General features: G+C 40.4%; 1 protein-coding gene across 29 annotated transcripts in view; it reads right to left on the reverse strand.

The window, feature by feature from the left end:
- The window catches only part of PPFIBP1 (PPFIB scaffold protein 1), a 102,557-nt gene that overhangs the window by 17,420 nt on the left and 71,124 nt on the right, over positions 1 to 14,013 (reverse strand). For 16 of the 29 annotated variants that reach the window (XM_088164725.1, XM_088164737.1, XM_088164729.1 and 13 more), the window contains 10 exons: positions 10,244 to 10,336; positions 9,667 to 9,759; positions 7,766 to 7,880; positions 6,573 to 6,605; positions 5,200 to 5,261; positions 4,346 to 4,430; positions 3,137 to 3,291; positions 2,071 to 2,201; positions 739 to 792; positions 50 to 110 (listed from right to left, as the gene is read on the reverse strand). In XM_088164725.1, coding sequence (XP_088020851.1) covers positions 50 to 110; positions 739 to 792; positions 2,071 to 2,201; positions 3,137 to 3,291; positions 4,346 to 4,430; positions 5,200 to 5,261; positions 6,573 to 6,605; positions 7,766 to 7,880; positions 9,667 to 9,759; positions 10,244 to 10,336 — 882 coding nt within the window. The remainder of the gene's footprint in view (positions 1 to 49; positions 111 to 738; positions 793 to 2,070; positions 2,202 to 3,136; positions 3,292 to 4,345; positions 4,431 to 5,199; positions 5,262 to 6,572; positions 6,606 to 7,765; positions 7,881 to 9,666; positions 9,760 to 10,243; positions 10,337 to 14,013) is intronic. The other 13 variants (XM_088164733.1, XM_088164742.1, XM_088164744.1 and 10 more) reach the window with 6 other exon arrangements.

Below are 14,013 nucleotides of genomic sequence, written 5' to 3' on the forward strand. Positions count from 1 at the left end.
GTCACACCTGTGTGCAAAGAGATAGGAGGCAGTAAAAGACCAAACCTACCACTTCAGATGCTTCTTTCCTCAGACTGCTCAGACTGCTGGACTTCTGCAGGGTGGAAGTTCTGAAACAACAGCATAAAAACCAAGCTCAGTTATTAGAATTAAACTTGCTAAGATAAAGACACTCAAAGGAATCAGCTTTAAATACAGCATTATAACACATGACAAGATATATTAAACCAAATGATATTTTGAATTAAGATGCAGTAATCAGCACAGTAAATGCAGTAATCAAAGCCCATGCAATTTAATGAGATATTGTAAGAACTTCCACTGGAATACTTACTGGAATAACTACTGGGAATATGAATAAGTGGCAGAAACTAAAATTATTTTCTCATTGTAGTCAGCTGATCACCTTCCCCCCACTAGCAAAAGAAAAAAGCAATTCATGTGTGCATGCACTATGGAAAATTATAAATTTCAAAGTATATTGACAGTCTACCACCAAATTAGAGATGCTTCACAATGTAACAGGAAGTATCATGTGCCCAAAAAAAGCATGGGGAAAAAAATGATCATGAAAGTATGGGACATGAGCAGAAACCTACCATCACCAAATACCATCTTGGCTAGAATGAACTGACCTATTGACATATGTATGTAAAATATGGGGGATGCTTTGTGGGGGTTCAAGTTGACCATCACATTTAAATATGTCCCCTGAGCAGTTTTGGTTATGGCACTTACACTGGGCTATCACACAGATGAGTTTCAGGGGAGGAACCTGCTGATCTTCCTTCACTGTAAAAACAAAATAGATATTAAAAAATCTGAGACAGAAATTCTGTTATCTCAGCCTGCTACAATTCTGTTTTCACTTCAGCTCATGGTATTAACATATGGCAAATTTCCCTGCTATGGTGGCAAGTCTTGTAAAAGATAAAGGACAAAGGTGAGCTCAAGAGTCCCAGGAAAGACAACTCTCACTGTAAGATGATGACAATACTGAACTATTCAGCTTCAATAAATGCAGAGGTTCCAGCAGGGTCTGCAGCAGCACAAGGAGTGGGGGTCACCATCTCCCAGTCACCACCCACAGCACGGGGCACTTGGCTGCAGTTTAGTGCTTGCTTTGGTTTTTACCCAGAGGGGAGACAGGTGAAATCCCAGCACAAACTGAGCAAAGCTGGGCTGCTGGATAGGATCCTTTCCTCTGCTGGAACTGGAAAAGTCACACATCAAATTGAGCTTGCACTGATGTTTGACATTGAGATTGATGATTGTTTCAAGTCAACAACATTTCCTTACCTCTGGATTTTGAGTGTTTGACACTCCTTGGAATAAAGCCAGGGATCTGGACCCAGAAGAAAGAAACCCAAGCACGGCCTTTGTTGAGCTGTGTGTCTGGGGTGCTTTTCTGTACTCCCTGCAGTGCCAGTGCAGGTCTGCAGGGATTGGGTTTCCTCCCAGGACAAGGAGGGTGCAGGATGAGAAATGCTGGTGAAACGTGACAGCCACTCCTCACCCAGCATTGTCACTGGTTCTGTCACTGGCTCCAAGCACGAGGACCCTTGGGTGCCACAGCTCAGCCTCAGCCCCAGGCTGCAGCCACACATCCCTTGAGTTTCCTCCCCTCCTCAGGTCAGAGCTGGAAGCCCTTTTGTTCTGGCAGTGCCTTACAATCATCTTTAGCAGCTGTGAAAAATGTCTGAGCACAAATCACCAGAGCTAACCCCACGCCAGCCAGGCTTCCATGATGCAAACCTAGGCACAAATAATGATTCTGTGGCCTTCATTCCACTGGATCAGCTTCTCTCTCCTTCTGTTCACTCCTTGTGAGGCAGCTGCTACAGACCATGAGTGCTGCTACAACAGCAACCAAACCAACCCTTGCTTACTCAGGATTTAATCAGTGCACTTCAGGAACATTAGCTTGTTTTGCTGCAGCTAGCCAAGGGAATCCTAGCCTTCTTTACCTGGTTAATGACTTGATAATTCAGTGACTGACAGATTATTACTCTCCATAAATGTCACAGAGTATTGGATTTACAATTGAAAAATACATGGAAACCATAATACCTCATTTCACTTGCAGGATCTGGCCTAGGGTGTGTTTTCAGTCTCTCTGCAACAGTTTCTGAGCTCTTGGATGCTGATGAAAAGGAAGGGACTGAAATCTGTAAAATGCTGGTGTGGATCTGTAAGGAATTCTGAAAAGAAGGAAGACTATATGTTACAATCTTCTGAGCTGAAATTAAGCAATCATAAATGAAAAAAGAATAACAGATAAACCCTGAAGAGAATGAACTGAAATAAGGTTTCAAAAGTGATCTTTTCCTCATTGTAATAGAATGATTTACTCCTTGAAAGATGGCACTGCAGATAAAACATGAATCATTGCACAGCTAAGCTAGAGCATAGACAAAAATCTCACAAGTCTCCCAAGGCTGCCTGCTAAATCTGTCTCTACCACAGACATCATGAAGGGTAGTCCACTTTTCAGGTTTAATCCTGTCCTCAGACTCTCAGAGAATACAAGAAAGCTGCTAAACATTAAATTTAATTTCATTTTCTTCATAGCATGTTCTTGCTGTTTAAATAAGTCAAGACCCTGCTCTGACTCGCAGCTTAGAGATCTATAGTTTTTTACTGGAAAATCTGATTGTAAAAATCAGAGATTGAACTACAACCTACATATCATTTAACTGAGTGGATGCAATTATGACTGCATCCTTTTAAATACAACAAGATATATTTAATAAGTCTCAACATAATTTACTTCAGGTTCACGCCAAAGTAAATGCAGCTCCTAAAACAGCTACATTTGATAAGAAAAATAATTTCTATGTCTAACAGAAAAAGTAATTTAGACCTGTTCTCATGATAAATACAGATATTTGCTGTCTCTTGATCCCATATGAGGATGAAGAAAAGTAAATTAAATTGAAATTCCTCAGCAGCTTTCACAAGAAAACTACTTTCTCCAAAAGGATATGAGACATCAAAAAAAAAAAAAACTGTGAAACCCAGAAAAAAATATTTTTGGAAACATGGTTTTTGTCATCTGCAAAATGATTCCAGCACAAGCAGTGCTTTCAAGAAACGATGGCATTAAATAAAGCAAAAACACCAAACCAAACCCTACCTCTTCGTGAATATTCACGTTGAACTCATCATGGATTGGAGATGCTGTTACTGGGGTTGGGGATGGGCTTTTCTCTGGGTCAGCCAGACTTGGTGTGTCCAATAAAGCAGTGGAAACAGACCCTGAATTCAAGTCTTCATTTTCACTTTCCTTGCCTGAAGGAAGAGAACATGGAAACTTGTTGGTTTTACAACCTTTGCTCCCACACAAGTGCAGCCAGCATGCTCAGTTATGGGCCAGAAATGGAAGGATTTGATTTTGGCTTTTTAGGTCAGAATACAATAGGAGAAAGGGAGTCATGGCCAAATGTCACTTCCCAATCCAACCATCACAACACAGCAAGGCTGGAACAGAGGGAGGTCAAAAAGCCCAGCAAAGACCCTCAGGGCATTTAGTGGCATCAGTTTCAACAAGCTGAATAAACTGGAGTACTTCTTTCCTGTCTGCTCTGGAATTTCATTCTAAACACTTTGTTTCCCTTATTTACTAAGGAAAAGACCAGAAGGTCGAGTCTGCCTGAAAATTAAGGTGTCTTTTCAAGGTACCCTGATGAAAAATGCAGCCCACTGCTCAGGAGTCTATCACCAGCCTACAAGTGACCACATCAGGTCTGCCAGAAATGGAGTGTCTCATTTAGGTAGTGCTGAAGCCTACAACAGTGTTGGCATCCTCTACTCCTTTCACCCTGGATGCTCCTAAACTGCCTCAGTGCTACCAAAAGGCTTGAACTGGTTGTGAAAGATGAAAGACAACCAATACCTTCTAAAAGGTGAGCAGAAAATCAGTGCTCGCTGCCAAAGACCAGAGGCAAACACAAACCACCACAGAGAGGTGTTCACACCTCTCTTGCCCATTTTTCACTGCCTGAAATCTCTTGAATCATGAAGTGACTATGGAGAACAGACCCCAGAGAATCAAGGTCTGTTCTAACACCCTCCTGTGCTTGAAGGCACAGCACTGCAAGAATTGCTCCTTCTCCAACACCACAAATACATATTTTGCTTCCTTGCTCTTGTTGGGCTATTGACAATCTTGCCCCTCTGAAGGGGTCTGGAAACCTCCACTGGTCTTAGAATATATGGAATGGGCCATTACATATTGTGGTATAGATACAGCTTCTGCTTCAGTCACACAGTTAAGCTGACCACCACAACACATCTGGAGTTTAAATGACAGCAGAGTTTTATTTTTTTTCTGGTTGTACAATACCTTTTTTACCTTGAGCCAGTATCACCATGTCTTGGACTTTCTTGTACCTATTCAGAGATTGCCGAAGCTCTTCTATCTTCCGATCCTAAAATAAAAGGAAGCTGTGACTGTGCTTCCTCCCTCAGAAATAAGAAGTACAAATACTAGATTCTTTAGTTTAACTGGCTGTGAGACTAAAAGAAATGGGAAGTGTGGATGGGACAGGACTCAGAATGCTGAGAGGCTTTGAAATATCAAAAGATGCATTTAGCAAAAACTATCATCTGATTAATCACCAGAACTGTCCCAGCCTTGAAAGTGGATTTCAGTTCCCTTGTTAAGTCAAAGGTAGAGCATAATAAATTTGCCATGTACAAAGGATTTAGGGCTTTGGTGATCAAAAGAAAACATCCTACAAAATGCACATGCATATGAAAGCATAAAACCATGTATGAAAATAAGTCATACTTCACAGAAAAGCCCTTTTGGAAACACAGCCTGTGATCTGGCACTTATATGGAGATCTTTCTATTTGCAGAAAACAGTGCAAATTAACCACACTGAATTCAACAAAACAACAGTGTAAGGACTCTGTACAGATCCTGTGAACATCCACACAGCTCATAAATGCTCACAGCCCCTTAAAGGCACTGCAGTGCTTCTGACTGCAGAAAATCATAAATTCTCACAAATCTGATCAATCTGACTGCAGAAAATCATTGATTCTCACAAATCTGACTGCAGAAAATCACTGATGCTTACAAATCTGTTTTTTAGTTTAGTTTTAGAATTGTGAAAAGCTCACATGTGAAGTTTTTCTTAGAGATTTAAATCAATCTGATGAATGATTACTGAAAAAATAATGACTTTGCTACCTTCTCTTCATTTGCTGCCATTAGAGATTCTACCGCCTTCTTCATTTTCTGTACCTCTATATCTAAAAACACAACACAGTTCTGCAAGTTAATTTAAATAAGACAACGTAAAGAAGTAAGAAAAACACAAAATCTAGAAGCAACTCAGTAATATCTGAAAGTAGAATGACAAATTTAAAGACAGAACATACACGACTTAAATTCTTTTTTAGATGGAAACACAAAGAAGGAAGCAATTTGTCTTCAAAACCTCTTCTCTGACATTTTTATTAAGGAAATGATGAAATCCAGGAAATTTCCTTCCTCCCTCCACCCCTCTCCAAGCCTTAAAAGAATGGAAAACTCAAGAGTAAAACTACTGCTTGACTTTCACTATCTCCAACTTTAAAATAACCAAATATCTGCAAAACAGGAAGTTAAAACAAAACAAAACAAACAAACAAACAAAAACCTACTACATTTGGAATGCAATAAAACACATCCTCAGTACAACAGTTCAAATGACCACCCCAAACAGCATGTCACAAAGCCAGGGGATTAATGGATGTGATGAAGGAAGCATGGTGCAGTGATGCTCAGCCCTAATCCAGTATGGATGGAGCAATGAGGAGGGCACAGTGCAATGATACAGGTATTTGCTGTGATGAGCAGTCATGCTGGAATATTGCAGTTCAGGCCTGGGAAAAGTTCCTAACACAGACAACAGTGCTTCATCTATAATCCTTATTTACCAAGAAGTATAAATACATGGGAACATGTATGTTCTGGAGGTGTTGTGGGCTAGGAATTCAAAAAGAATGGAAATAATCTCTATTTTTTTCATAAAGATCTACCTTGCATGAATGAGGTAAAAGTCAAATTTCACTACAAATGTAGGCAGGTGGCCAAACTCACAGGTAAAAAAATCCTGTTTCAACTTCCCAAAAATTCATGGAAAGCAAAGAGAACAGGAAGAACATTCTCCTCCTTAATGAAATACAAGAAAAAAGGAAGCTGCCTGGCTGGCTTTCTAGATGAAAGACATTTAGACATTGGGCTAAACCAGCACCTGATCCAGTCCCAGTGATTTTCCCTCAGTTATGCTGGCTGAAAAACTGGTCTACTGGATTGCATCTGCACTTCACTGAGAGACAACTGCTCTGTGAGCCTTCCCAAGACCCAATCTTCCTTCATCTATCAGATTTTCTTCAGAAAACTTTGTGTTTCAAGTGTGATGTACTCACCCTTGCTCTCCAGTTTTATTGTAACTAAGGGTTATAGATGATGCAACCTAACAATGTTTGTTAAAGGAGTTTTGCAAACACATGCAGAAAGTTATTCTGGAAATCACTTCTGGAATGCAAATGCTCATGGAAAGACACCAGGAACCTTACTTTTATCTTTGAGCTTCTTTTTACAATTTTCATCTGTGTGGGGAAAATCCATTGGATTGGGAATTAGCATGAAGGTTATGACATGAAATAACTTTGAAGACATTATTGATACTTAATGAATCAACTCTTCCTCACTTCATTCAGCTAATGAGGCAGATAACTTGTTATCTGCAAACAGCATTTTTTAATATCAGTCCAAGGCAGATAAAACATGTTTCATCACAGCAAAAGATCTTCTGCTGAGCTACACTGAAAACCATAAAGCTGAGGATCAGAGGGTAATGAGAGTTCAAGCAGCTCCTCAGGGAATAAAGCTCTATATAAGTAGTCATGAATGCAATGAAGTCAGACCCTGTTCATATTTAAATGTTCTTTAAAAAAATGGAATCACAGTTCATTGTGGTCACTTTTAGTGATATTAGGCAGTGATTTTGAAAACACCATTTCATGAAATAAAATGTGACAATCTAAACATAGCATATTCCTCCTCAGGTCAGGGGAGGAGACTTATCTCTTGTGCATTTAATTTTCTAGAAAACATATTTAAAAGCACAATCTTAAAATCAGCAATAACTATCAGTAAGATATATTTAGAATTGAAATTGCATCAGGACAAAAAAGTCTGTGGAAAATTTCTGTCATGTTTTAACAAAAATTTTCTGGTTTTAAATAAGTCCTCAATCTAAGATTCCCTCAAATAAATAAGAATCAATACTAATAGTTTCTTCTTTACAAGCCAATAAAATAATTACACCACAGGTAAAATTTCTGTGCTAATTCAAGCTTAATTAAGGTTTAGACTTAACGAGACACAAATCCAGAATCAAGCCTTGATTTCACCTACTCACAGCTAGGAAATTTCCTTTTCAACACAATGTTTTTGGAGCATTTGTTAAAATTAGTTTAAAAATTCCTCAGCCAGTATAAACTGTATCTTTTGAGGCCCCATGAGCCACATAAGGAGCTAATTAGGGATTTTTTTGCCTTGTTTAAATTTGACCAAGACCTTGCTGTGACAGTAAGTTTAGCACTTGCATCGTCAACACCCTCTAAATATCTTTCAAGAGGTAAACATCAAGTCAAAGTTCAGGAAAACTGAGGCTTTTATCAGTTATTTCCTGTACAAGGAAACATGATCTCAGATGAGGTGACTAAGGAGGACACAGTGACAGAGCTGTGTCCCTGTTTCTTACCTCTGTCCAGGATTTCAATCCCTTCTCCTTTCAGCTTGCAAACCAGTTTTTCGTGCAACCTTTTCACCTCGGCTTCCTTCTGCTCTAGTTTGTCTTTCAGAGCTGACAGTTCATCCTGGAAAGACACAGAGCCACTCAGTGACAGCTTCCACAGGCAACTGAGATGTTTCCACAATTCCCTCCTAGGATGCACAGTGGACACGTCCTCAGCTGGTGGAAATGACTGGGGGTCCCTGACATTTAACACTGCCTGAAGATGCACCCACCAAAGTGACTCTGAACATCCCAGCAGACCTCTGAGCACACAACAGAGCAAAATCAGGGGGTCTGTGGTCTGAAACTGTTGGTGTCATGTATAATTGATAAGAAACTTCATATCAAAATTTAAAGACAAGAGCTAAATGGACCAAAAGAAAGCTGTTTTCTTATTTGTTTAACCTTGCAGAGATAGCAAAAAATGCAGGTGAAAAGGCTGAATGCTAGCATTTCCATACATTTTCTTCGTATTTATAGGGCATTTTGCATGTTTGAAGCTCAACAATTCTGAAACTGTGCTTATCCCAGGCTGAGGACAGTTTCAGAAATTACCACTGCTTCTATGGAAGAAAAATCAATCACAACACCAGCAAGCACATGGACACACACTGGAAAGCAGTTCAGACAAAAACGTGGTACCTCTGCCACAGTTTGAGTTTGCTGATCAAGCGTTAAGGAAAGAAAGCTTGGAGCTGAGATTCTTGGGAATAAGACAGATGGTGTTTGGGGGAGTTGGGGTGTATTAGAAAAATGCTGTTAAGTTTTAACTTAGATCTAACCATCTGCACTAGCAAGTGACTGGCACAGATCCATGCAATTAACTTTTTAAAATTTGAGTCAAATCCTACCCAGTTTAGTAACATGTTTCTTTGATGTCCGAGGATATCTTGTGCAACAGCATCATCAAGACAGGACCCTCACTGCAACTGTACCCAACACTGAAAATTTAATTTGTTCAGTTTGTAAACAAAGCAAAATAAGGCAAGACTCATCATTTTGGCATTTACAGCTTCTAAATGACATTTTGAATCCTTATTGGAATAAACCAAACTAGAATACTGTGGCTTAGGTGTTTTCCTGAGCTACCCTCAGACGATCTGTTGCAAATACATCGTGATGTGTGCAACCCAAACTATGGCCCAGCTATGGAATCTCCTGAAATTGGTTCCTGTTTGCTCTAAAGTATCATTTAAAAAAAAAAAATAGATTCATCTTAAAATTGTCAAGAAATCAAGGCTTTTTCCACAACAGTGGCTGGGAAATAACTGCAATTCTCCAGTGCTCCAAGTTGGCACTGATTATGATGGGATTTCTGCCAGTGTAGGATCCATGCTACTCCAAAACAAAACCATTTCTTGGTCACTTGAGAAGCTGCTGTTATACCTACAGGCAACTAGAGCTGCATGTGGTTGTCAATGTGTATTTCTTCCCCTGAATTAGAAACATGATATGCAAATTTACATGTGGGAGAGGGGATGGTATAAAAGAATCACTCTTTCCCAGCTAGTTTTCATGAATACATTTTCTCTAAAAGGGTGATAAAAAGTTCTGTTTGAATAATGGATGTAAGTTACAGAGGAGGCAATCTTCCCTTGGAAGGGGAGTGATTTTAACCCAGTCTAATGCCATTATGTGCAACCTATGCAAGGTTCAAAACAGGAAAATCCTCCCTGCAATATAAAAGCTGTTTACAAGGAATATCTACATCAAGAGCTTTCCACATCTAAGGAGGAAGGGCACACTGCATATTGACACACAGCAATTAATGAAGAACAGAGCATGACAGCACAATGCAGGACAGACCAGTAAAGGGTGGAACATGAAGGATTCAAAACAGGCCCAGCATTACCCAGAAACTACCACACCTTTAGCATCTGGCTTTTTTGCTCCATCCGCTGCTTTTCATACTGCATCTGACCCACTTTGATTTTCATGCTAGAAAGTTTGGCCATTAAAGACTGGTAACAGAGACAGAGGAGTGAGAGAAAACTAAAGGTAGAAAAGAGACAAGGCTAAATGGAAAAGAGAAGTTAGACAGTTAGAGAAACAGGCTGCTAGAATTCACTTAGGTGAATGCTTTCTCTTCAGAAGTGGTTTATTTTTAGCACATTTAGGAGAATATAAATGCTGTTTTTAACCTGTGGCATACACCTTACATACTGCAACTGGTATTTCTTGACACATGTGAACCAAAGGTCTAAACAGTTAATAAATTTACTGTTAACAGCATGGTAAGTTGCTTCATAAAAAACAATGCTCAAGCTGAAAATCACAGCATGAAATCTGGGAATAGCCACTGCTGCTAAGTGAGAACCACGAAACCCCAAGACCTGAGAGTGCTGCTCAGGATTTTGCAGGGTGCAGGCAAGGATTAGGGAAAAGAGTGAATTCCTAAAGCCTGATTTACACCCATCTCTGCCTTTTCCCCTCAGCCTCACTTACTTTGGTTGTTTTCAGTTTTTTCTCATACTGGAGTCTCTCATTGTCCATTTCTCCCACCCTCAACCGCAATTCATTTATTTCCTGGATCAAATCCTGAGTGGAGGGAAAAAGACAACCAGACAACAAAGACCTTCAGTAAACAAAACAGAAGAATAACTAAGACTGTAACAACAAGAAAAGCAGCATAAAAGGAACTCAGTACACAAAACCACACCACCCAAATCCATCACTAAGTCAAGCAACTTCCTAAATATCCAGGAACCAAGTTTCTCAGTTTCTGTGTTACTGCACTGAATGTAAGAGGGCAGAGGACAAAGGGAGACATAAACTGAAGTTGTGTTCCCTGTGCTGAGGGCCAGGACAGGCCTCCTGCTTCTCTGTTCAGCTGCCTGGAGCCCAAAACTAAGGATGGGCACAGAAAACAGTGGCAGACATCCTTCAACGTGTAGCAGCCACATCCTCCCCTCTGCAGTCTCTCCCACCTCAGCAGCCATCACCTTCTTTTTCAAAATATGAAGTGATTACACTGTAAAAATCTGTGTTTCCACCACTTAAAAGAGCCCTCTCACTGAGGGCTGAACAGAGGAGCCATCACAGGTTTCTACAAGCAAAGGCACCTGTGTTTAAGCATCGATGGCACTGGGACATCTGGGCTTTGCAAATTCAGCCTGGCTTGGAAGAACCTCAGAGCCATCACAAACTCACATCTGAGCTCTTTAGGAGAGCAGCTCGACCTCCTGGCCATCCTGATGGATCCTGCCAGGTTTGGGGGTCACTGAGTGCCCCCCGTCCCCTTAGGTCAAAGAATGGTTTGGGTTTGGGAGAGACCTTAAAGCCCATCCAGTTCCACCCCCTGCCATGGGCAGGGACACCTTCCACTGTCCCAGCTTGCTCAGAGCCCCATCCAGCCTGGCCTTGGACACTGCCAGGGATGGGGCAGCCACAGCTTCTCTGGGAAACCTGTGCCAGGGCCTCACCACCCTCAGATAAGGAATTTTTATGGTCCTTATGTTTGCTTTCCTTCCTACATCTGAGGCAAACCCTACTAATGTCAAGCAATTCTGTACATTGATCTAACAGCTCTAAGCACAATTTTTCAGAGCTAATGGTAATAGAGATTTATATTTATAAATTAACAAGCCAGCAGCTGACATTTAGAGGGCATTCATGGGTCCCTGATAACACCTGCCTTCCAGCCCCACACCACACTTCCTAAGCTTACAAACAAGCCTCTCGTTACTAATTTTGTGCTTAATGAACCTGATGCTAAGAGAGCACCATCTGTATTTCTTCAGAAAGATCCAAGTTCAATTCTCAGAACTATAAGGGAAGTGAAAATACAGAACATTTTAATGCTTTTAGTAATTACAACTTCTAATCTTGGCATTCTAACTCAGGTACACCTGAAATTCCTTGATAATTGATTTGTTTGGGGCTTTTCTCTCCTGCAGCATGATCCAATGTCAAAATATGCTGTGTGGAACCCACTGCTGTGGCTGTTCTCCACATATTTGTCACCTGAACTACGTGACTTTTAAAACAGTCAGTGTGAAACAGAAAACAGAACAATCCTGCAACCAGATGGAGGTGATGGTGGATAAATCACAAAGAATTCCCTGTGAGTGAGCCAGTTTTACCCTCTGGCTGCTGCTTCAAAGGCCCAGTCTGGCTATGGACTCCTTCCTAAATAAACTCCCATGAAAGATATTTTCTTACATAAACTCAGCCCAACTCAGACCACCTGTGTTCCTCAAGGAAAATAATGCTGGTGTCTGCTGAGAAAGTGGAAATACTGGAATAATTCAAAGAACAGAACAATTACAAATCTCTATTAAGTAGACAATTAACTTTGAAAAGGCTGGGTGTTTGTGAACATCTAGACAGCAAATCCTAGAGCACACAGATCTAGTGAGGCATCTGTTTAGACAAAGAATGGGGAATATGAGTAACCAACCAAGCTGGAATGGGAAGTTGCAACGACAGACAAATGGTAACAAATGGATAATATGAAGGATTTAATCAGAATGGTAATTCTGTTGGAGACAGTAGCTCTACAAGTTGTCAGACATCAATTTTTTTCTTTTCCCTAAATAAAACCAGAAGCAATATTCATAGTTTTGCTTTCCTAGTTTGAGTATGAATATTTTTCCATTTCAATCATTCCACATAAAAGCCATAATGTATTTTAGGGTCAAATATTTTAAATATTCATTTAAATACTCAGCTCTTCTAAAATAATTGATAAACAGCAATATAATTATTATTATGAATAAAATACTGTGCACTTCTGAATAAGTATTGCCTCCAAAATATCTCAGAGATTTAGTAATGGCTGAGACCCTTACAACTAATTAGATATTCATAATTTCAGTGAGCCAAATGGAAATTAAGACATAATATCCCTTCCAGTGTTTAAGCCTAAAGTGTTGAAATAAAGAAGAAACAATATAATAATATATATCACACTAAACTGCATCATTCTGGTTTTCAAATGGAGGGAGAACCATCTTAGTAATGGTTCATTAGTTTTGGCATGAATATCCTTGATATAAATCCATATAGTCCCTAATTACAGTAACTACTACTTAAATAAAATTTAGGTTATTTTTATCAAAGGCATTTAGTGTACTTCAAAAGTATTTCAAAGAGGAAGGTCTTCATAGAAGATAAGCCTCCTGCACAGAGATTACAGATTTGCAGTTTGTGGTGTACTCCCCACACTGGAATCATTTTTCTGGGAACCTGTAGCTCCATGTCCACCTACTTGGTATGGTGAGCTGTGCTATGAAGTTATGGAGAGACTGCAGTTCAGGGGGGAAACAAAGAAAGGGGGAGTCCAGGAGAACTCCACAATATTCAGAGATATAGAGGAAGCAAATCACTCAAAGCCCATCATGTTTGCCACCAGTTCTGGAAGGCACAAGAAACCACAGGGTGTTTGTAAATGAAGATACAACAACCCAGGTAGGAAAGCACCTGCTCCTTGTGGTCACCTGGACCAAAGCTTGCTTCTCCACAGCCATTTACTGCTGGTGCCAGCTCGTTTATCCCTCATTTGGGCTGCTTAGAGTAAGTGTCAGCCCACAGAGAGTTATTTGCTGTGTGCTGTAATTCATGAAAGAGCCAGCTCTGTGTGGGCAGAGTCCCAGGAAGGCTGTGAGAGCAGCCAGCTCTTACACACACCTCCCACAGATGCAGGAGACCTTCAGTGATTCCCTCCACCCTTCCCCTGACAGTTTCTCCAGTGATGCCAGGCACAGAGATCACCTGCACTGCAAAATCAGCTGCTCTGAAGGCAGTGCTGTGATCCTTCACATAACACCTGTTACAGAAGGAAAGCCAACAGGAGGCAACAGGAATCCATCCCACAGCTTGGCAGCACCCAAGGAAATGTGCTGCACTGCAGGAATGAACACTGCTGTCACTACCTAAAGAATCACTTGCAAATCTGAAAGTGCTACAAGTCATTAGTTTTCAATCTGTGGATTTCTTTGGGTCTGCAGATTACTTCACACAGGCCCAAAGAACAATTCCAAAGGAAATGTGACTTTTGTGCTTGCAGTACAACTGAGGAATGGTGCTTTACTGGAAACTGAAGAGTTGGGAAACCACTGGCAGGAATGGAAAGGGCAATTTTGTGTCCTGTCATGGCAATATGGCTTCTTTCCTGCTAGGAACGAATGACACCTGGAACATCCACAGTCATAACCAACACCTGATATTTCAGCTCATGTATAAATCCAGAACTGGAAATTTCATTCTGCTTCATA

The sequence above is a fragment of the Sturnus vulgaris genome, chromosome 5, assembly GCF_052056855.1.
Source record: "Sturnus vulgaris isolate bStuVul1 chromosome 5, bStuVul1.hap1, whole genome shotgun sequence".
Lineage (NCBI taxonomy): Eukaryota > Metazoa > Chordata > Aves > Passeriformes > Sturnidae > Sturnus > Sturnus vulgaris.